General features: G+C 44.3%; 2 protein-coding genes across 5 annotated transcripts in view; both read right to left on the bottom strand.

Annotated features, from left to right (window-relative positions):
- The window catches only part of GPATCH2L (G-patch domain containing 2 like), an 81,639-nt gene extending 65,043 nt beyond the window's left edge, over nt 1–16,596 (bottom strand). For all 3 annotated transcript variants that reach the window (XM_052696046.1, XM_052696045.1, XM_052696047.1), the window contains exons 1-7: nt 16,382–16,596; nt 14,150–14,817; nt 7,800–7,864; nt 4,815–4,991; nt 4,398–4,477; nt 2,400–2,464; nt 1,687–1,726 (exon numbers count right to left, since the gene is read on the bottom strand). In XM_052696046.1, the coding sequence (XP_052552006.1) occupies nt 1,687–1,726; nt 2,400–2,464; nt 4,398–4,477; nt 4,815–4,991; nt 7,800–7,864; nt 14,150–14,817; nt 16,382–16,486 (1,200 nt within the window). In that variant the 5' untranslated portion in view covers nt 16,487–16,596. The remainder of the gene's footprint in view (nt 1–1,686; nt 1,727–2,399; nt 2,465–4,397; nt 4,478–4,814; nt 4,992–7,799; nt 7,865–14,149; nt 14,818–16,381) is intronic.
- A 1,591-nt stretch (nt 16,597–18,187) lies between these two features.
- IFT43 (intraflagellar transport 43) overlaps nt 18,188–23,895 on the bottom strand; it is an 80,844-nt gene continuing 75,136 nt past the window's right edge. For both annotated transcript variants that reach the window (XM_052696062.1, XM_052696063.1), the window contains one exon: nt 18,188–18,464. In XM_052696062.1, coding sequence (XP_052552022.1) covers nt 18,306–18,464 — 159 coding nt within the window. In that variant the 3' untranslated portion in view covers nt 18,188–18,305. The remainder of the gene's footprint in view (nt 18,465–23,895) is intronic.

Below are 23,895 nucleotides of genomic sequence, written 5' to 3'. Positions count from 1 at the left end.
TGAAATCACGTGTGGTCAGGCTAATCTTACATCCTTTGTACGGCATACACTGACAAATCCTGAAGACATCAAGCCTTTGAAAGACAGTTTATGGTGGAAGATGCAGCCCTACATTTTTTTAAGGGATGGGAAAGACATGGAACAATCTACTCAGTGTGGAGAGCAAACCTAGCTCAATATGCAAATAGATGGCTTAGGCTAGTAGTTACCCTAGGGTGTCCACATTACAGTTCCATTCAACGTCTATTTCTTTGTAATTCACACCACAAGCAGGAAAATTCATTTCCATCTGTTTTGCAAAGTGCTTGACCGATTTCCAGAATGTTTGCTCTTATATTACTAGGATTACTGACGCATTTTTAAATAGGGAAAATCCACAGCTGTAGCAACTCTTGTCATCAATGTTATATGGAAGCCTAGAATTCAGTATTAGGCCTTTATCTTCAAACTTTCTGATGCACTACAAAGCTTCTGTTTTCAGTGAGCTGCTCCTTAAATTGGGCTATTAGTTTACCATCAGTGAAATAATGCTGCAGCTGCACCATAGGGGAGAATCATCAGTACCTCTCTGTAGCTGAAGCAAGTTCAGTTATGAAAAATAAAACTAATTTATATTGGTCATTTATAAGCTGAGTTATCTCTCTTATCTTTAACAACATAAAAGTGGTATGTGAAATGCTGTCATTAATAACAAATGCACAGTTGCACAAAGGCCATAAAATTATCTCTTTGCACAAAGATTTAAAAATAATTTCTTGCCATATGTGTATCTGTAGTCACCTAGAGTGTAAAACAATGTTTGGTCCTAGTGTTCACTAACCAAAAGTCAACTAGCAATAGAACAGAAGGGTAGGAACACCACTACAGCACTACCATGTAAGTGGAAGATCTTTTTTGCTAGCCACTATCTGGAACCTGGAGTCTTACATCATGAATAAAACAGCCTCCTACCACTGAAGGTATATAAAATTTACAAAGGAAGAATACAGAAGAAGTGCCTACACCACAGATTCATTCACTTAAAAGAGTGCCCATTCATTTCTTTCTATTTCCTGTTACATCTGCTATTTAATTACAGCCAGATAACAATTTGTGTTTTTAATTTTTTCCCCTTCTCTGTTGATGAGACTATCAGGAAGGAGCTTGAGCCAAATAAGGCAAAACAAAGCATGTGAGAAATGTTCTAATTATCATGGAATTCTGTGAGGCCAAAGTTTCTCCTGACAAGAGTCATTCTCCCTCCCACAAATTATTGGAGAGGAAGGCAAACACTAACCTGAAACACCGGGACAACAAAAGAAGCCCCTGAGCTATTCAGACAACATAATGCCAGAGACATGGGTTGCACTCAAATCCAGAAGACAACAGTTACCAAAACAAAAAGGGACAGAGCTACTGGAATAGGCTGCCCAGAGATGAGGTTGATGCCCCATCCCTGGAGACTTTCAAGGCGAGGCTGGACCAGGCCCTGGGTAACCAAACCTAGTTGTGCACATCCCTCTTCATTGCAGGGGAGTTAGACTTGATGATCTTTAAAGATCACTTCCAGCTCTAAAGGTTCAGTGATTCCACATTACCTCATGTGCTAAGGCCACGGTGTGAGGGAAATCAGAAGCCAGCATTTTGTTCTTTCCAGAGAGAAGGAAACCAAGAAAATAAAAAAGGCAGAGCATAGACACAGCTTACCTGGTTGCGATCTCTCTTCCCCATTGATGGTAACCAAAAACTGGAAGGAGGCAGAGTTGGAAGGGCAGGTGGGAGCCATGCCACGGAAGGAATGAACATTGAGGGGAAAAAAGAGGATGAGGATGAGGAAAAAAGGGCAAAGGAAGAACAAACACGGAGGGAAAAAGAGAGATTAAACATCACTATTAAAAACAACAAATGGCAAATCCAAGTAAGAAAACTGAGGACTGACAGCTGGTGAAGGCTGGACGCACTGCATTACAGGTGGAGAGGAGCTACATCTACCTAATTATAGCCCCACAAGAACAGCATTAGAGGGATGCCAAGGGATAGGCACCATCTCTATTTCTATTGCTGACTCTAATTTTAGAACACAGTTTGGGGAAGGAGACATAACACACCCAAGAAAGAGAAAGCAAATTCACTACTGCCTTATCAGCATCGTTTCTGCAGTCACAAAAAACTGACTGCAACCAAAAGGGCATTTGAGCAGCTTCTGCATACTGGGGCAGCCTACTAACAAAAGGAGAGTCAGCGATTACAAAAAAGAAAACGGAAGATCTGTCAGTAGAGGACTGTCTCCCACTCAGCAGTTGTCTGTATTCATTATTTACCACAAAATTCTTCACTCCCTTCAGTCACAGAAGGGAAGAGGATCCCAAAGTTCTTCCTCCCCTCCCAAAACCTTACACAATAGCTGTTAAGCGCCTTACTCTTTCTGGCGTGGATCACTAACATGACCTAGCCTCTCAGTGCCCACAGTGCTGATGGAGGTCTCCTGAAACACAAAGAGAGGTAAAAGGTTGCAGACTCATGCAGAGAGCAGTCATGGTTTACTGCTGCTAATAAAAACAAACATTGCTGTACCAGCTCAGTCTCAGCTAAACATCCTCTCCTTTTAGAACCCCAACTGAAGGCCAAAGACCATTTTGGTTTTATTTTATTATTGTTATTGTTGTTTTTTAATTGTTTTAGTGACTACAATTGCTTGCACAGGGGTGCACGAAGGACTGGACCAGCACAAAGCATACAGCACAAGGACACAGTTAAGAATGGGGAAAATGGAATCAGTTTACACTAGTCAGCTGGGTCACATGCAGGCTGAAAGACAGAATACTACAATATCTTACTAAAAAGAATGTTCCTCACAAAACTGAATTCAGTCTCTCCAGCCAAAGGGGAAAGGGTTCCATCAAGTACAGGTGAAAGAAACAAAGAGGAAACATGAAGTTCTCCCTCTAAAAACAGCAATTTAGTAGGAGGACATCTAACAGCTAAAGGAAAGGTGTATCCCAGGAGAAAGGGCTTACTCTGCAAGCACATTTTTTTCTCTCTGACTGATGCTGCCTTGTGTTATGTGCTTGATAATGGCATACACACATAGCCTGACACAGCAACTGTTCACAGCTGCATAGCAACTGCATCAGAAAAGAGAAGTGCTTTGCAGAATGTCTGAAAATGAGGATAAAGAATGCACAGGTAAGATTCTCCAGAGCTTCTGCCAAGTTACATAGGCAAAAAACATTCGAAGTTCAGGGGGAGTAGTAACAGCAGGGGTGAAAGATGGGCTATTTGTTACAGCAGGAAAATTATTAACTTAAAGTGCAGTAATGTTTAAATTTACAGTTTATTACTGTGTAAATTACAAGCCGTACTTTTGATAATTAGCAGCTCGCTGGCGGGGAGCTCTGAACGAAACTCATTATTTATGATTACAATTTAGAGAGAGATGGGGAAGGGGGAGCAGTGACCTCCGCTGCAAATGACAAAGATCCCTTTAAGGTGATGAAGATGAATTAAACAAGTAAATATTATCTTTCTCATTTGGATCATTAGAGGTGCTGGCAATAGACCCAGGTGGCCTGAGGACTCTACCCAAAGCTAGTCTCTTGCCAGATGATGATTCATATTTTAAGCCCCTGTTATAACTAAGCAAGGTGAGTGGAAGGAAGAAGGGGCAAACAAGGATCTTTCAAGTGTGACAACAGTTTCTAGGTGAGTTTCTGACACTCACCTAGAAAGCAGACCCATGTGACACTCCTTAGAGATAAACAAACTCTAAAGCCAGCCAACTAAGAATATAAGCCACTACATTCAAGAGCACATCTCAGTAAAACCTAGCACAGGCCACAACCTCCACCCTCATTAACATCTTTTATAGAAGACAACTGCACTCCATACTTCAAGATTCAGACCAGATGCCTGCCTTTTTTAGACAGGTATTTGCCAAGTATCATTTATTCTTTTAAGAACAGGATGAGCTTTTTTTTTTTTTTTTGCTGTTTACCCTACAAATAAAAGACCTGGTCAGTGGCTTTGGGTAACACTGCGTATACCTACAATTTCACCCTCTTTCACTTCAGAGTCAGCTTTCTGCCCTTGTAGGTGTTACTAGTACAAAAAGGTCTCATGCCTCATCATTTTGCCCTACATTCTGTCTAACTCTTCTTCTATCATTCATCACCAGACCTCCTTTTGTATCAATTTTAGCACTAACCAACTCTCTTTGACCCATTACATCTGTCTTAAAATCTATATTCTCTCAGTCAGCTTCCAGCAATCAAAGCAGTTTCACCAAATGGAAGAATTTATGAAATAAAAACGTACAGTGCCCCCTTTCTGCAGGAAAGGGCCCATGTACTAACTTTGAATAGTACTCTAGTTCTAATCAGCACTGGAAATAAGAGGTACTATGTTGCAAAGGGCAGTACCTTGCCAACAAGCCTCCTTCGACCTTTCCGCAGACAGCGAGCAGCAGCTCCTGGAAGGCGGTTCAGGCGAGCGTGAAATCCTGAAAAAAAAATAAAAATCAAACACATGAAAATTGGGGATTCTTCCCAGTAAAACAGCAGGAAAAATAATCGGTTTAGTGGTCAAATCAGTATTTCCACCTCTGTTTCTCAATAGTAGATATGCCTTTTTATTCACAAACCATAATCTTTATTTAACAAAAACCAAACCATAAACAGAACAGAAGGACTCTGAAGGATAAGTTCTTTGGTATCTTCTCCACATCATTACAAAACACAGATCATCAAAAGCATTTTACGTTGCAGCACCTACGAGTGAAATTTACTCTTACCATCACAGCAGAAGATCAAAAACACCTTATTCCTTATGGAACTCACCTCTTTGAGCTGGTCGTGAGGGCAAGAGAAATGTGGAATCTGAGAGCTTGTCCAGGCCTGAGTCAATCCGTTCCACTTCAGAACGGTGGTCAGCTCCCCACTTGGGAAGAAGGTTGGGGACAGTAAATCCTGGGACACATTCTCCCTCATAAAACCAATCACTCTGCTCATCATCTCCTAAATAAAACAGATTGAAATTATCCACAAGAAAAAACAACGTGCTCTGTGACTGTCCCACACACTACTACAGATAGGCATTTTTGGATGTAGAACAACAGCTGAAGTCCATTAGGAATTCACTCCTGGAGAGCCTTGTATTTGTATTCTGTTTCAATCATTCTGTGACTATGGGATATCACTAAATGCTTTAAATTATCCAACTCGGTCTACACAATTTCCCTATAGAACAAAGCCTTCTTTATAGACGTGCCTAGGGCAGCTTTAGCACTCTGTTGTGGACGCATCTCATCAACCTTAGTTCAATGCTGTGTGATGTCTAACGCACATCTATTTCTGTCACAGTAATTACTTCAGAGAAAGAGAAGGCACTCATTTGGCACACTGTATAGGCAACCACAGGAAAAATCTCACAACAGGACAGCAGGCTCGCTGTTTTGGATAAGCAAAAGGAACGTAGTCACTGATGAAACAGATCTCCTAGCACAGTAGCTAACAGGAATAAACAACGTTGTCAGAACCACAATCTTCCCTGCAAAAGTAGAGCACCAACAACAGAAGTAATTACGAAGGTCTCCACAAAGCATGGCCACTGTAATTAATATAGCTGCAGCCTTAATAGTGAACTGCCTTAGACACCATTCATGGTAAATCTGCTGGCCAAAAAGCCCCTGGAAGTAGCACATGAGCAACATAAAAAAATAAAAAAAGGAAACACAACAAAGAAGTTCTTTATGATCCCAACTGAGAAACAGTACTGTTTAATTGCAAAGTACTTCATCGTGCCTTAAAATACTACTAACACACCTGACCTAGGGAAAACATTTGCCTACCATTAAGACTCAGGTATTTCCAGTCACTCTCCTTTCTCTCTTAACCAACTCACACTATCTGTGACTGAACTCCGTTTTATCTTCAAAAAGAAAAAACCTTCATGCTGGTAAAACTCTTGCAATCTTACATGTAACAGAAAAAGCAGCACCCATAACCAACTCCAATCATTAACAGCTAGGACAGCCAGAACACCTCCTCCCAAAGCTATAAGCATGTTTCATCAACTGACGTATAATCATATTTATGCACATAAACACACACACACACACCCCACACTTCCACCTACCTTTAAGCAAAAACCAAGTAAGGTTGTCTAGTTCTTTTTAAGTGACCATACTACGTATGAAAATATCCCCAAACTTTTGGCTTTATGAGCATAGCACACCTCAAATCACTTCTTCCACAAGACAAACATTAACAATGAAGATCATATGCTGATACTTCTTCAAATTTCACAACGAGATTCATTTAACAAAAACGTGCAATAAAATTATAAACTAGGACCATTTTCCACTCACTGAAACATACTGGAAGCTGGAAAACATCTTAGCCAGCATAAACTACTTTACAGCATAAACAGTTTGAGCAGGCAGAGGTGATCATAAACTTCTTACAGGTATGCATATGTGCAAACATGCACAGAGCCTACATCAACATTGCCTTCAGTGATGAGCTAAAATTTCAACCTTTCAGTCAACACACAATGCCATCGTCTGATATGTAAGTGCTCACTAACTTCAGCTCTCCCAGCAGAGTTAAATGCAAAAACAGGGGATGAGAGATTTTTTTTTTTTCTGTTGCTCTTGAAGAACAGAATACTGGAAATCATTATTTCTCAGCAAAGGGCAAAGCTGATCTCTGAAATTCCTACCCTAGGCAAAGTGTTAGAGCCACCTCAGGTCACAGCTACACACCTCAGATCAGCCCTACAGCCTAATATAATCAGAAAAAATGTACACATATTTGCTAGCATCATGTTGCCCCTCACCCAGACACTGGGGTCAGTAACAAGTGGAAGCAGTATTTCTTACCGAGTTTAGCACTCACATATTCCCAGGAGAGATCTCATCCAAATTATAGCTTTTGACATATGACAGAATAGACATCAGCACAAGCTGCACAGACTTACAGATCTCCAGGGTCATACCCCACCTGCTCCAAATACAACAGTCCCATGCCTACTGCAAGTGCTTTCACACTTACTTCTACCTTATCTCTCATAAACTGAACACTTCTCACTGATAAATAAAATCAGCATTCGTTCCACACCCAAAAGCCCTAAGAAACCATTTCTACAATAGACCTTGAAGATACTAGGCTCAACTAATACACACAACAGCAATGCTCTTCTTAGCACAGTTCTTTAGATGACTTGATAGTACTGATTATTTTGGAGTTGTTTCTTCCTTCCCATTGGGAAAAAAAAACCAACAGATAGGGCTCTAGTGGTAACTAGATAACAATTAAAACATCTATAGAAAGACACTGTGAATTTTACTTTTTTTTACTATGGAGAGCTTTAAATTTCTCTTGTCTTTCTAGGCCTTGCCATAATAGTAGTTCATTGGGGTTGGGTTTTTTTGGTATACTAAATGTTATAGATCTGATATGAACGTGAGAAAGAACATTTCTTTACAGTGTGATGGAGCACTGGAACGGGCTGACCAGAGAGGTTGTGGAGTCTCCTTCTCCAGAGATATTCAAGACCCAAGGGGACCCGCTTTATCAGAGGTTGGTCTAAATGACCTCCAGAGGTCCCTTTCAACACCTATGATTCTGTGATATACAGGAGTGTACTGCTACCAAAGCTGCACCTTTATGACCCTCAGATCATTTTGATAACTTCTGGCACCTCACAGCCACTGGACTTTTACCCACATTCTCTTCCCTGTCTGGCTTCAAATTCAGATCTTTCTTCAGATCTGGCAAGGGAAATTCCCTGTAACATGAGGAATATTTCAGGACAGTTGTTACCTTGGCGGCCCTCATCATTGGTAAACAGTCCGGTATCACTGCTGCTGCATACACTGCTCGTTTCACTGGAATGAAAACAAACAAATGAAAAAAAACATTGTTACAACACCAGCAAATACCAAACAAACATTTCACTAGTTTATCTGAGCTCACAATACTTTACATCACAGAAATTGGGTATCACTGCATTTCGTATACATGGCTCGGTCTAGCATGTGTCATGGTGGCTCCCTGTTAAATCCTAGCAATGCTGTATCACTCGACAAAAAGCAGAATCTTGTATCTAGTCTACTTCTAAGGTATCAAAAAGTAATTAATACACTGGCAATTGCGTGGGGTACTAGATTTCATAACCTAACTATGACATTGTCTGGAATCTCACTAGGAAATTAAGTGCAGTTAACTGCCCTGGGGATACTTAACAGATACTCAAAAGCCTCTTAAGTTTTGTACTTCAGGTTTCTTCTTCTCAAACGTGTTACCCAGCTACATAAGGCTCTCTTCGATCTACAGCAACTTCTACCTCCTTTGCAGGGAGGAGAAGCAGGTACATTTGTAACTCCAGCTAAAAAGCATAGCATGACTTGCTGCAGCTGAATGCCGCTCAGCACTGTGCATTTTGCATTTACTGAAGCAGTTACAAGGGACTTACTCTTGAATCAAGGAATTAAACAAGAAATTAATGCGTTGACTGTAAAATTGGATGAATGTTTGCACCAGAAATACACACACACACAAGTCAGCCCCAAGCATCTGACAGCTCTACTGCTGATACTAAATCAGTCCTCAGGCACTTCATAGAAAGGCTTAGGTTGGAGGGACCTCAAAGCCCACCCAAGTCCCAACCCTGTGCCATGGGCAGGGCTGCCCCACTAGATCAGGCTGCTCAGGGTCCCATCAATCTGGCCTTGAATGTCCCCAGGGACAAGAGGCATCCACAGCTTCACTGAGCAGCCCATTCCAGCACTTCACCATCCTTTAAATAATTTCCTACTACATCAAACCTAAATCTCCCCTCTTTTTGTTTAAAGCCATTCCTCCTGGTCCTATTACTACTAGACTGTGAAAAAGTTGGTCTCTCTCGTGCTTGCAAGCCCCCTTAAGTACTGGAAGGCTACAATGAGGTCTCCCTGGAGCCTTCTTTTCCCTGGGCCGCACAAGCTCAGCTCCTTCAACCTTTCTTCATGGGAGAGGTGCTCCAGCTCTCTGACCATCTTTGTGGCTCTCCTCTGGACCCTTTCCAACAGCTCCTTGTTCATCTCGTGTGGGAGCCCCAGACGTGCACACAGTACTCCAGATGCGGCCTCGTGAGGGCAGAGCAGCCACACATTGCTGCCACCTCTCTTTTGATGCTGTCCAGGATTGGCCTGAGCTGAACTGCACTTCAGGTAATACTTCCTCCAATTTAGCTGAGAAATATCATAACAAGTGGTAACTACTTACTGCCCTTACACCCCCTTAGTACTAAGGTCTCATAGGAGATATGAACATCAATTCAGAACTAGAACCAAGCTCTGATTGAGGAGCATTGTTACAAAGCTCTCTGGCCTCCTACAGGGAAACTGAGTCATACTGACACCAATATCAACAGAAAACCCCTTGATTCACAAAACAAAAGGATGAGAGATCATAAGAAGCATCACTCCAAATAAATGCAGGAACATAATTAAACGTTTTCAGTTCCATTATGGTATTGAATTTTATTTTTTATTATGTTACTTTATTATTTAAACGTTATTAAAAATTTTGGAGCACATTATTGCTCTTGGAAAATACACTCTTGAGTACAGCCAAATCAATTCATCATGCTGGATATCTATAAACTCTGCATCTTCATCATTATACAAAGGTCATATAAATTTTTAAGGATGAATGGTTGGTATATCATTCCCACATTCCAGTATGTAAGTTAATATCAAATTCCAGCTCAATCCATTACAGTGTGTGGTTGTCCATTTGCCCTCCCACATATACAACAAAGCAATTAGGCCAAGGACTGATAACCACGAGTCATTTGTTTCATTCCTAGCTCTCCTACCAACTCACTGTACGACCCAGGGCAAATGTCAGTGTGTCTGCTTTCTCCTTTGAAAGCCTGGATTAAGAGACCTTATGAGCAAGGATTGAGTGACTGCTTCATATGGGTTTGAAGCATCACCAGAGAAAAGATGCCAGAGAAAGGAAGAAGTGTTACGTAAGATTCCAGATCACTTTAACTGCACTTGAAGCCTTCTGTCATACTGACAGCTCCTTTGCTCCTTACAGATACACGTTATTGCCAATGCCTTACTTGAATCAACTTTCATGGATCCCACTTCACCCTCTTTACAATTTCACACTTCAGAGCTGAACACAAACTAGACTCCTCCACAGGCCTTCCTACAGGTCCAGTAAGCACTGATTAATGACCTCCACTTGCAAAGGAGGCTACTTACCTTAACCATGAAATAATGAATCCTATTGATCCGACAACCTACTGCTATAGAGTGTTATTGATCACCCAATCTTTGGTTAAAATGGTCCTCATTTAGCAATTTCACTGTTGCAAACACCTGGAGCAAAGCATGCTTATAATTAAATAGTTTGGGGGAGTTAAAGTGAGAGGTGATGGACAGAGATCTCAGGTTTACCCCATTTATTCTTTCTCGTGAGCTATTGTTTGTGTCAGGAGGGATATTGATTTTCTATAAAAATAAGAAAACAAGAGGCACCGAGGGGCTGCAGAAGGTCAGGCTGGGCTGGAGGAGGAGGGGAAGCTGAACACTCTGTCTCTGTCATTTGCCTTCCAAGAGAGGAATTTTTTCTTTACCGAGAGATTGGGTTTCAATACATCAGCTTAGCCAGGCTCTCGACTGCCACTGCAGGCTGTTAGGAAAACAGCCCTCTTCCAGTGAGTAAAGGCAAATGCACTACACACTCGAGAAGTGATGGCTACAATCCCAGGCCAACAGACATCAGCTGCAAACCAGCAAAGTCACACAGAGCCACTGGGGGAGGGCAATGACCAGCTCAAAAAAGTGAAGTTACATCACTTGAGAGTAGATCAGGCAAACCACAGAGCTCTCACTACTAAGCACATAATTCAAAGTGATTTGTCAAACAACTCTTGACCATGATTTGCTCTGGCTTCAAGTTAAACCCAGATCATTCTGAAAGCGCTCAGCTTAGACCAACACGAGGAGCTTCAGCACTCAACGTATAATTTCCCTATGCCTTATTATGGCTACAGGGAATCTCAGAGCATTAGAGGAGAAAGAAGGGCATGTTACCTTAGCAGTTAATTGTCACCCCTGTACAAGCATGCAGATGACTATTTAAACTAAGACCACTTGCTTCTTGTTATCACAATTATCAATGTCAGGCTTTGAGTCATGCCATCACCCAACCCAGAAACACGTTCCTGCACACCTTTCCTCCTCACTGTGTACACTGAAATTTGGCAATTTCAAATATTTCATTTCACGTACACTACATACATGCCTACAAGCAAACTTCCCATTAAATATACATTTCCAAAGCTTTCTCAGTGAATCAGTTTATTTCCTGAATATAGTAGGCTTTTGATCTGACTTAGAACAAGGAGCTCTCTTGAAAGCAGAGAAAACAGTGATTATTTCATCATCTAAGGAGATCTACTCCTACATAACATAAAAATGAAACAGCCTCTAATTGCAGCAGGGGATGTTCAGAGCGGCCATGGGAGGAATTTCTTTACAGAAGGGGTAGCCAGCACTGGAAATAGGCTGTCCAAAGAGGTGATTAAGTTGCCATCCCTGGAGGTATTGAAGAGACGTGGATGTGGAAGTGACAAGGTTTAGCAGTGGAATTATAGTGTTAAGTGGATGGTTGGAGATGATGATCTTAAAGGTCTGTTCTAACCAGAATGACTGTGATTCTATGAACAGAAATGGAACCAATACTGTATCAAGTTGCTCCATACATCACTAGATCACAGTGGACTGGTTCCAGGTACTGCAAGCTTTATTAGTCGCTTTCCCACCTTGTGATGCCAACATACCATCCTTTCTCATAGGTATCCATTTTTCTTCTCTCTTCCTCAGGCTACGCTTGTTATACAGCTGTATGAAATACCTCTCTCATGGTAGCAGAAAAAGGAGCAAAGCAGCAGTAGCAGAGCAAGAGTGAGGTAAGCAAAGCCAGTTTCACTTTGCTAGCAGCAAACCGCTATATTTAGAGCAGCAGAGACCAAGCGTGATCCTTCACTGCTGCAAGGGGCAGTCCACAGCAAAGAGGGTTATGTGTGTTTTTCTCTCCAACTTTGACACTCTTGAGTGAATCACAGCACAGATCACATTTGTGGTGTTGGAGAGGTCAAATATTCTGACCTCTGGATCTCTGAAGAGAATCTCAAAGACTTGGCAGCAGAAAGCAAACAGCAAACAAACACTTGCACAATAATTTGTTTGAAAGTAAGGTACACCTGAGACAGAACAAAGTGATATCCTCAGCACGGACCTCAAGTAATAGTCCGACAAAGCTGTTTATCTGCTCTTCCAAATTCTGGCACAAATAAAGCCTAGATGAAAGCCTGCTGGTTTAAGTTCAAGTTTGACATGATGGAACAGACTCTGACTGGTAGAAAAAAACCCTCAAGGAGCTCTGTCCATCACTGCCACATCAAGTAAGGGCATCTCTCAGTCCATCACTAGTGACACACAACATTCAGGGGCTACTCAGCACACTTCCTTTTCTGGACTGCCAGCACACAGCACTGAAAAGATAAGTGTTTTTAGCAACTAATACCAAAAAAGGCATTCACTAGCATCTTGAAAAGGCACATCTTCCCTCCTTTCTTAACCTAAAAAGAACCACTTTTCAATGGAAAAAAAAAAATCACTTTTTATGCTTCTTCTACTCTCTTAACAGTTAGATAAAATGCTGGTTCAATGAAAATGCACTACTGATCTGTAGGACCAGGACAGAGAGAATGTACTACAGCCTGTGCTTTTCACAGCCTCTCAGAAAGTACCTGTGAGGAGTTTGCACTTCCAGTTATTTTCCACAAAGCCCTCAATAACTGTATGCCACCTGTTCACTGACAAATTGCAGTAACTAGATAGCCAGAACACTTAAATGAACCCGAACACATGAACAATTACACCAAAGCAAACAATTATACTTCTCAAATTCACTGTCTCTGATAGTGTCTATTGTAGTGAATACTTGTGAAAAGCATATGAGACTGTAACAAAAGTGGACTGACCATTTCCTCAGTACATTCATACAGCTTCAGCAGTTTCAGGACTTCCTGAGACAAATCTTCCACTTGGCCTGTAATGCTTATCAGCCCCTAGAAAATCTACCCTCCACATCCCCCTTTCGTATACATACAAATCTTGATCTCCAAAATGTCCCACAGCAGTTTTACGAAAACAAACAAAAAAGTTTTCTATTGAATGTCTCCTGCTTCTTCAACAATGACAGTCCCTATCTCCTTTCTGTATGCCATTTGTTACAACTCCTCCATTTGACTCGCAGCAGTTGTTTCTCTTCTAATCCCAAAAAATATTTTTGTAAAGCAGGAGTTTTATAACACCGAACCTTCTATGCAGAGAATAAAAATCAAACTCAAAGGGAAAACTTCTCAAGAGTGATGCACAAATTCAGATCATGACATTTACGCTTTTCATTTTCAACTCTCGTACAAAACTGCATCATTTGTTCATCAGTTCTTCAAAACTGGACACAAATATAAGCCCGACTTCACAGTTCATAGATTTACCCTGCAAAATTCCATTTTACCCAACTTCTTTATCTTCTCACTACTTTCCTGCCACAGCCTGCAGGAAAGGTTCTGCCTGTCAGCACCTTATTCTAAATCCATAGCAGAAACGTAGAACTGCAATGAAGATGTTTTGACTGAGGTTCACACAGTACCTGCACAGAGGTCTAGCATTCATTGTCTGATCAGTTCTCTGTTACTGCTTATGGTAAATTCTGAAAACAAGAAACTGCAAACAGATCATACCAATCAGACAACATAAGTACCAACAGTGGATTTATCTGCCAAACGTCAGGCCACAAGCATGCCACTTCGTAGCAGAAGGACCACAGAATTTTCAAAGAGCTGCTTGTGTAATACAAGCCAGAAACGTAACAACTGCTAGCTTTTCAAAGAAAGTGTTTGGGTCATCATCACGGCACTGACAGGAAAAGACTGTTGGGAAAAAAAATCTGAACTTTTAAAGTAGCTGAGGGATTTTCTCTACTCAAAAAAAGAGAATAGCACTGAATAAGTTTGGAAAGAACTTCCAAAGGCAAGGATTTATAAGTAGCTGCAAGCAAGGAAGCCATCTAGCTCTAGCATGGGAAAGAAACGAAGACCTCACCATTCAGACATATTTTCATCCGAGCCTTGCTTCTGTTCATCAGCTTCACACTCCATCCTCTCCTTCCTTCCCCCCTTGCTGAGGAAGGGCCTGTTCTCTCCCGATTCACAAAGGCCACGACTAGATGATGTCCACGGGGCATTTTCCTTCCAGCGTGAAAGACGCTGTTTCTTGGCTGACTTGAACCTGCAGCCCCTCTCATAGTTCCACTCTGACACCCTGAGCTTTTGCTGGAGACTGGCAGCCACTTCTGATGTCACGCGTTTGACTTTGCGGCGGCGCCTAAGAGGCCGGCAGGGTGCATTCTCTGTAAAGGAGTCTGACTCATGCCATGAGTGTTGCTTGCTCCTCAGGGTGGCACTGAGAGCTGGATGTCGTTTGACCACTGCCATGTCATCAGAGTCACTGAAATTGGCTGTCAGCACCTCACGGCAATCCTTCACAGCTTCATCCAAGCTGGACTCAGAGGCCTCACTGTAGCAGCAGGCGTGCTCTGCCTGATGCGTGAAGTCTGAGCGTCGTTTGCGACCCCGCCTCTTGCGAAGCTGGCGTCGCTGCTGCCGTGGGCTTAGGGCCATCTCTTCCCATAGTTCGTCCAGCTTGTTTTGCTCTGAAGTCTGTTCTAAGGCTGAGGCCAAGTCATGCACAAGTTCATCCATTGGCAATGCCTACAAAAACGACAGCAAACAATTAGTACCAGACATAAATGCTGCCACAAACACATTGCTAGACTACAGCATACTACAGCAGAGTTACACACTTTAATTGTCTGGGAGAAACAATGCAATATATCTGCTGTTTCTTGAGCTAACATTCACTCCTTCCTGTTGCAGGGGTTAAATCCCACTTCTACCCATGGTGGTGGAAACGTCACCACTGCAGCAGTTGGGTCAAGTGCTCCGTATATGAAAAGGCCTTACATTTGTATCTTTTGCTTGGAAGGAATGTGTTCCATGTTCCATTACACATCTTAAGGGTAAGAGAGCCCGCAACTAGTTTGCTACCTGGTATGCCTATGTCAATTACTGTAAGCTACAAAGAAGGGTTAACAGCTGCAGCAAGCAGATTGAAGTCTTCCAAAAAGTAGACAGGCAGTAAAGCCATGAGCAAAACGGAAAGCAAAAAGGCAGTCTGCAAATCAGCTTCAATGCAGCAGCAAAATAAGACGCACGGGGTCCCACACTCCTAACAACAATGTACGTGACACCAGGACCCAGCTGCCAGGGGCAAAATCCCCAGCCTTTCCACCTCCGTACTGCCAGTGAGCCCCTCCTAAGGACTTGGCCAAACTCCGACACTGCCCGTGACCGCCGGGCCGCCCCACCGCCGGCACTTTGGGCTCTCGTACTCGGCCACTTCGCCCAGAACACCCGCGGCCCCGCTCCGGAGCAGCACTGGCTGCCGCAGGCCTCATCCTCCGTCCAGGCACCCGGAAGGCCGCACCGTAACGCCTCTCCCGCTCCCCGCTCCGAGAAGCCGGCGCTCTCCCACACGCCGCCGGGCAATCCGCGGCCCCGCAGGGCAGCTCAACGCAGCCCGCCGCGCCCCAAGGCCGGAGCGGGAGGGGCGTCTCGAGCGCCGACGCCCCACTCCGACCCCACCGCCGGGCCGTGGCCCCCGACCCCACTCACCGGGCAGCGCCCGCTCCGCCAGCCCCTCGCAGCGCCGCTTCCGGCCTTCCCGGGCCACTTCCTCCCCGCCCTCCCCGCCGAGGGGCGGGTCTGGTGCCGGGGGCCGGCCCGGCGTGGGGCGCTGCGGCGCCCGGCAGCGCGGCTGGTTGAGGGGTGGCGTGCGGCCGTGCCCGGACTGCTGCGGGCTGTTAGAAGCCGTTACAGACCGTTGCTTAGCGAGGAGAGGTGCCTGGATAGGCGTCCCTGCCCAGGATAGCCGCGTTCTTTCATGAGTCCTTCCATTCAGCCTTTTCATAGAATCGTAGTCCCAGATTCGCTGGAGTTGGAAGCGACCCTTAAAGGCCATCTAGTCCAACTCCCTGAAATGAGCAGGGACGCCTACGGCTCGGTCACGGCGCTGAGAGCCCCATCCAGCCTGACCTTGTCTGTGTCCAGGGACAGGACGTACACTGCATCTCTGGGCAGGCCTTCGCTACCTTTACTGTAAAACCTTCTTTACACCCAATCTAAATCTCCCCTGTTCTGATTTGAAACCATTTCCCCTTGGCCTGTTATCACAGACTCTGGTAAACAGTCTGTCCCCTTCTTTCTTATAGCCCACCTTTAGATACTGGCAGGTCACTTCCAGGTCTCCCTGCAGCCTTCTCTTTCCCGTGCTGAACAGCTCCAGCTCTCTCAGCTTGTCCTTGTATGAGAAGTGTTCCATTCCTTGGATCAGACCCTTCTTGGCTGGGGATGACCATGAGGTGTCTCAATGCAGTGCCACATCAGGCAGGAGAGCTGTCCACGAGGCCCTGTCCCTGCAGGACTCGCTGCTGAGGTTTAATATCACAAAACCACAACCATACTTTCCCCAGATGAATATCCCACCTGTGTTTGAGTATTTCACCCTACAGATCACTTCACAGCTCTAGAGTCAGCAGAAATCAGGCCCGGTGCACAAGGCCTCTCCCGATGCTGGGCGCGCAGGCATCCCTTGATTTAGTGGGTGTATGTTATCACTTGCCATTGGTTTATGAAGTTCTTATTTATGGAAATATCAGTCCCTGGCTTATCTGACCCCTGGCCTGCTTGTGAATGAAAGTAACACATGCCCTGCTGAAAGCTGGTGTTTCTTATTGATTTTTTGAAGATTTGTGCGTTGGTTGGTCCCATTGCTGGAGTCTCAGCCCATGTCTCCACAGACCATTAGCTGCTAATAGAAGCTGAATGTTCCCAGCTCTTGCCATGTGCTTCTCCTTTTTGCTGCTTGATTTTTTTTCTTTTTAATTGTAAGATGCTGGCGATCAGTATACCAAAACTGATCAGGTACCAAAAACTGCATTTTATACTGAATTTGTGTATCTGGATTTGTATATCTGGAAATACACTGGACTTGTACATCTGGATGGAACTCAGTTTTGTTATTTTCTAAGATAAATCTCTCTGTGCAATTTCCTTGTCCTTAAATCTGCACCTCCTTCCGTCACAGCATGTGCCTGTTATCTCCCCAATTTATGGATCATCAGCAGCCATCAGAGTCAAGCCAAGTGCGACCCCAGTTCCATTTTCTGCAGCATTCCCTTTTGTTTCTCGTCTTTCCGTTTATTTAATCCATGTGGCAGCATTCATATTCAAGGCAATATTAGTTCATTTTTCAAGTCATATTTTACAAGGCAGTATATGAAAGGATTTGTTGAAGCCCAGATATATTATGTACATGGCATTCTCTTCATTTGCTAATTTTGTAAATTAAATCAGAGAAAGTAATCAGGTTTGTCTGACATGATTTATTCTCTATAAACCTACGCTGCTGCTCGTCGCTCAAAGATCTATTATCCTTTGCATTTTTACATTTTTTTCCTGCTTCTACTTATTCTTTTATGAGGCCAGGAACAGAAGTTTTACTGAAAGGGTGATAATTGCCAAGATCATGACTTCCTCCCTGCTTCCCCCTGATACCATGCTTGCTTTTCCCCATTTCCCTGGCACCCCCCCAGTTTGTCAAAAAATAACGGTAAGAAAATCCTTACGTTTGTGGCTGATTCCTACACCTTCTGAAATGATCATCATTCAGCTTCACTGAGATCTCTCCTTGCTGTTTCTCCAACTCAACCTTTATTCTGAGCTGTAATTTTAACATTTTCATTACCTTTTTGTTGTCTGAGAAATTTATGTGGAAAAGAAATATTAAAAGAACAAAAATGGCCATTTGATAAATCATTTTTATCTCATTCCTAATGTCTGTCTTCAGTTTAGTTACTTTCTCTGCACCAATTCATCTGTACTTGTCTGTCCTTTTGTCTTCTTAACCCCTTCAATTGCAGTACCTCACTCTATTGACTGCAGCATTTAGTTTCCTATTTTCAGTACAGAGGTTTTCTTTTTACTCTCAGATCCTAAAATCTAATCCTGTTTTACCACTGCAATCCTTTTCCATGCTTCAGGACATAAAACATCTACAAAATGTCTGGGTTACAGAGAAACTCCCCTGGTGGGAAGGTTATTCTGTAAACATCCACTTCAGAGCTTCTTAGCTCTTCATTTCAGCTCTGTGCTGGCTGCAGTACTGAGCAGGATAACAAATTACACAAACAGTTGTGTAAAAGAATTCCTGTGCTCACACGTCCTGAGGAGACAGCAGCAGATGCCCACTTTAATTTCTCTTTTTCTCCATTCATTTTCCCGAATAGTTCGGTGCTGTTCTGTTGGTCAACAAGAGTTTTACAAATCGTATGATTTTTAAAGCACCTGTCAATATTTTTGCAAATTTCACCATTTCAAACTAACTTCCAAGAGATGTCAGCAGCCTTTTTCCTGACCTGGGAGAGATTAGGGGATGTTTTTATGGGAAAGTTTTGGTGGTAACAGAATTGCTTTTGCCTTTTGCAAGAGTCACAGGAACTAAAATGGTGCCAAAACAGGGCACTGCTGTGTATAGGGAAAAAATGGAAAATTGTCAGTAGGAGTTGGTGAAATATATTGGGGAAGAAGTGGTAATCTGGTTTTGAGCTGTTTATGATATTTCTGTTCTGTCTCACAAAGTCCACTCTGAAGTGGAACAGTGACTATAAATTTTGAATCCTTGCCTGAGTTCAACTTCACCCCACATCCCCGGTGAATTATTCGATCCCTCTGTAGTTTGCAGTTTTCCTGCACAAACAACAGGGACTGGCCTATTTTTCTCAGCACTAATTTTGCTTGTAAAAAGCTGTAGGGATGCAAAATGTTCAGGACTTGTATCCTGAGTGGATTATTAGCCTTTCCTGGGCTTTGCACGTGCAGGCATCTTTCTCCTGCCCAGAATCTGTAGTCACCAGCACTAAACTGTTGCTGGGACTTGATATGAGAAAGAAGATGCTGCTGGCAAGGGACGTTCCTGAGGTGAGCAGCGAGGGAAGGTCTGTGGGATGCTCACAGCAGGGATGGCCTGCTAGGACAGGAAGAGTAAAGGGGTCGTTGCTGTACCCCAGCAAACATTCTGCATGGTCCCATGGTGCTTCTCAGCAAAACCTTCCAGGGGTTAAAAGGAAAAAGAGAGAGACAGAAAGGGGACAAGAGACAAAGGGAGGAATAAAGTCAAAAAATGTGCCGTGAAGCTTCTTGCAGCAAAATGCGGAGAAAGTCATTTCCAACTTCTTTCATCTTGGAGATGAAGCCACTAAATAAAAGGGCAGCGCAGAACACAAGGGCTTTTAATCTGTCTCATCTCCTTCATAATAACTGCAAATTTTCCCTGGGCTCCTGGGAGTGAGCCTCTTTCCTCTGTCTTTGCCTTATCTCCCCCCTCCATATTTCACAGCCGGCGCGGCTCCCCTCACTCGGCTGCCCCCGGCCCAGTCTCCGCGAGGCCTGTGGGAGCCGCCAGCTCCCAGGGCCTCATTGTTCCCGGCTTGGGAGGAAGCTCAGAGAGGGAATTGAAGGCAAGTCAAAGGGAAACAGCATCATCGCTGCTTCATTAATGGGAACCTTTCAGCAGAAAACATATCAGAGCGAGGTCTTTTCAGAGGCAGTAATTAGCAATTTGGAGCCTTCCCCCCTCAGGAGATGCAGCTGCGATCTAACAAGTGGGAGCAGTGCTCGCCTCCTTTTACGCTTCATATTTATTGTTTTCCATTTTCTCCATCTTCCTTCCATTGTCCAGCCTCCTCCTCGCTGCCAGATAAGGGCCCTTTATTAATCGCTCCCTTTTAATTCTTCATTAATGATAATAACTTTCTCTGGCGCATGGAGAGGAGTTAATCTTTCCTGGGTATTGAGAAAGGACAGGGCTGAAAGGGAGGGAGTGAAGAAGTGCACGATGGACAAGGCTGCGCCGCCACGTCTCCCTCCCACCCCACCACCCGGAAGGAGTTTCTGAAGACTTTGCTGTTGAGCTGCGAGATGCCCACTGGAAGGCTTTGGGTGGTCAGTTTGGATTTGGTGGGCTGTACCCTGGCTCAGAGAGCAGGCCCTTAGCAGGAACAGGTACACTTGGGGCAGACGGTGGGGCCTTCTTGATGTCTTTGTGAAAAAAACAATGTCTCCTTTTCACTGATGGACTGTGTCGACTCGTCTTGTAGGAGTGTCCCCTCAGACACCTTAAAAGTCCAGTTTCCCAATAGCCAACACTGTCTGCATTTAAACAGTACTTGAAAGTAGAAAGGAATTGTATGCGGGGGGCCCTGCACAAGACAAGACCTCTCTGGTGCCTCCCCCCAGCAGTTGGCAGAGCCCGTGTCTGTGCCTTGGCTCACTCCCATCTGGAGGTCCAGGCCATCACTAGGGACATCTGTGTGAGGTGACTGCTGGGCCGGCTCAGCACTGGCAGCCTGGTAACAAAAGCAGGATGAAGATAGCAGGAATGGGAGAAGGCTGCCATCCAGGCTGTGGACATGGGCACAGATCTGTAACTGTTGAATACCAGCCACAAGAACATGGCTAGGGAGGACAGAACTGCAATATGCTTATACTGCCTCGCTTCTCCTAGAGTTTTATACCACTGGTTCCACAGGGCCCCTGCTGGTAAAGGTCACACAAGTATCTTGCCTACTAGTGGTAGACATCATCCCTTCTTGGGTAGCTGGATATGCCACCACCCCATTACGAATATTTTGGTATTCCCAAATACAAAGAAAAGGGGACGAATGTTACTGTTGCTAGGATAGGTGGCTCCACCACCTCACCGAGGAGCAGCAGGTTGGCAATGCTGGGAAATGCTGGGAGAAAGGAACAAATGTTCCTCCTTCATAAGAAGAACCCAGGAACTTCAGTGTAGAAGCTCAAACCCATTATCTGCTTACTGTTCTACACACATCAGCTGCTATTTCTGTAACACACTCTGAGGCCTACATTTATGTTCCTCTGAGTAATGTTTTGGTATTCATTTAGTCCCAGTAATCAGGAACAATCTGTCCTGCGACAGACCTCTGCTTAATTTGCAGTGATCGTAATAGACTAAGGTCTAAAAGAACTTTCTATCTCTGAACCTGAAGCAATATAGAAATGAGGGCTGACCAGTCTGCAAACATTGCATTTTGACATCCAGATGGGTCAAGCAGCCCCTGGAATGTTGTTAAACATTGTTGGCTTTTAAGGTTTGTTGTTTGTTCACAGCACCTCTGCATGAAACTTTGCTTCCACACAATGAATGGAAAGAAGTATTTCAAAACATGCATCTGTTCCTCAGATTCAGGGAATTGGATCTTCCATGGTCTATCAGTGCTCCCTTGCACAGTGGAGATAGAAAGACCAGAGGTAAAGAGAGCCATGACGTATGTGGAACCTGATGCACAGGAGAGCCAGCCTTTTTACAGTATTGTAAAGAATATTTGATACATTTTACTTGACAATTGCCTTTATTTCTCCACAGATCACTGGCTGCTGTAGGACTGTAATAGTCTTGGTTCTTACAGATGGCTGCCTGTCCTCCGTTCTATAGCTGGTTTAACAACGGTGGCCTCTGAGCCACCCACAGGAGCACTCATCAGTCTGCCAGCAGAACTTGGGCCCAACTAAAAAGAAACATATTCATCATGGCAGCAAAGAGCTGGCAGTAGCACTGGTGATGCTGGTGGGCACTGGGCCATCATGGATGTTAACGCTGTGTGGCAGAAACTCAATGCTAGCTTGCTTCCAGCAAGAACAAGAGATGTTTCACAAGTAACGGGCCTCAAACAGAGCCAACTGCAGAGATCACCTACAAGGACCGGTGAAGCCTCGAGGAGAGTGGAATAATGCCTATTTCAGTTATAATAACTGCAGGTGTTGCATCCTGAAAGTCCTCTTGCTCCTCTCCTGTTGTCCTTGCAACTTGTCATTATCTTCCTGTTGTAGTGAGAACAACTGGAACACAGGAGCACAGCAGGTCCTCTTAGTGCTGCAGGGCATGTCACAAGTCTGCATAAAGCAGCCAAGAAGGGTTGCCAGAAGGCGTCACTGGTTGTATTGTCATCCCTAATTTGAGGAGAAGATGAAGATGTTCTGCTCGCTGTATGTGAGAACAGGGCTGGCTGTTTCAGCCAGGGGCAGTCGTTGGAATAGTCCTGCATGTTGGTTGGTCTGGGCTTGATGTTTTATCTTTACACAATGAGCTATTATGCACATGGGATCCATAAACAAGCAGCTTTAGAAAGCAACCAAGATGACAACGTTTCCCAAGTCACAAACGCTACTAAAACATTTGCACGCAACAGCAGCTGGATCCCTGTTTCAGGCTGGACTTAAGGTTCCCCTGCCATGCAGATCAGCCTACAGCCAGGACTCTCCCCCCTTGTCTCTGTGTACTTGCTTATCCCTCCCACCACTTTTCTCTTGCACTACGTATTTTCCTGCTCCTTACCTCTTGTTGCTTGAGTCCTAAGTAGATCTGCTACAAGCCCCTGCCCCTTGAGCAGATCCTGTTTGCTGCCTTGCCTGGTTTGCCTGCTGGATTCTGTGGCTTTCTCTGGCTGTTCCCAGCACTGCACCCAGGCAGCCCTCCTACCACCTCATGCAGTGGCCAGGGGAGCATGCAGGGCTGACATTGCCAAGCCTTTTGGAGGTTTAAGTGCGCTTCATGGCAGGGAAGAAGGCGGTAGCATGGATCTGCAGGGAGGGGGAGGGGAGCAGCCTGACAATCCCCTTCGAATTATAAACATATCCTCTTTAAATACATTTCTAAGGATAACATTTGTATTACTGCGTCCTGTGGCTGCTGATAGGGCCCTGCTTATCGCCTTGGTCTCTCCTCCTTTCTCTGGGCCCTGCTGGGAAAGGTCCCTATCTGGAGCCGAGCTGGCAATCCTCTGCCAAGCAATTGTTTCAGTCCAGGGGAAAAATTAATTTCTGCCTATCGTTAATTGAGAGAATTGTGTGGAGAGCTGGGAGGGGGGCTGGCGGGGGGAGTGGGGGATGGAGTGGGGAAGAGAGAGATCGTGTTATTAACAGTGTCCCTTTCATAACCAAATACCCTGATTTCCATCAGTGAGATGAGAGGCTCATTACAGCAAGAAGGTGATTAGAGAACTTGGAAGAGCTATCAGGCTGAGCAGGAGAGTGCCAGAGAATTCGGGAGGGACTCCCAGCAGAAGGGCAGCTGCTCCAACCAACCATCCCCTCTCACCCTCACTGCCTTCCCCTCCACCCCTCCTCTCCCTGTCGGACCCAATGACCCCCTTCACACATCTCTGGAAAAAACTGCAAAGTTCCAAAGATCAACAGTTTTAGTGGCTGAAGAGATGCTTTGTGTGGTGACAAAGCCTGCACAGTCAGGACTGAAAACCCACTGGAGTTGCTGAGGTCCTAAAGGCCCAGCTGACAGTCCATTTTAAATGCCTTGCGCTAACACTCAAAGAGGTTCCAAAAATGTTGGCCTCCCTCCAAGCTACTTAGGGAGGTCACGTATGGCTTTTCAGAGTATCTCTCATTAGCAGATTCCTCAACAGGTGGCTAAAAACTAGAGCTCTTGACTGTCTCACTCACTCACAGAAATTATATACAGGTGGAAGAAAACTATCCCTGATGTTACTGTGAACCAGTTTTTACACCGCTCTTTCCATGCACGACTCCTCTATTTCCCCCATTTGAGAGGTATCACTGTTGTGATACAGCCCACCAGCCCCCAAGCCATCTCATGCACCATGTGTATGTCTTCATGAATTTGCTGTCCTTCAGCTC

The sequence above is a fragment of the Tympanuchus pallidicinctus genome, unplaced genomic scaffold, assembly GCF_026119805.1.
Source record: "Tympanuchus pallidicinctus isolate F22 unplaced genomic scaffold, pur_lepc_1.0 scaffold3, whole genome shotgun sequence".
Lineage (NCBI taxonomy): Eukaryota > Metazoa > Chordata > Aves > Galliformes > Phasianidae > Tympanuchus > Tympanuchus pallidicinctus.
The sequence above is the reverse complement of the archived record's forward strand: the minus strand, read 5'-3'. Positions and strand labels throughout refer to the sequence as shown.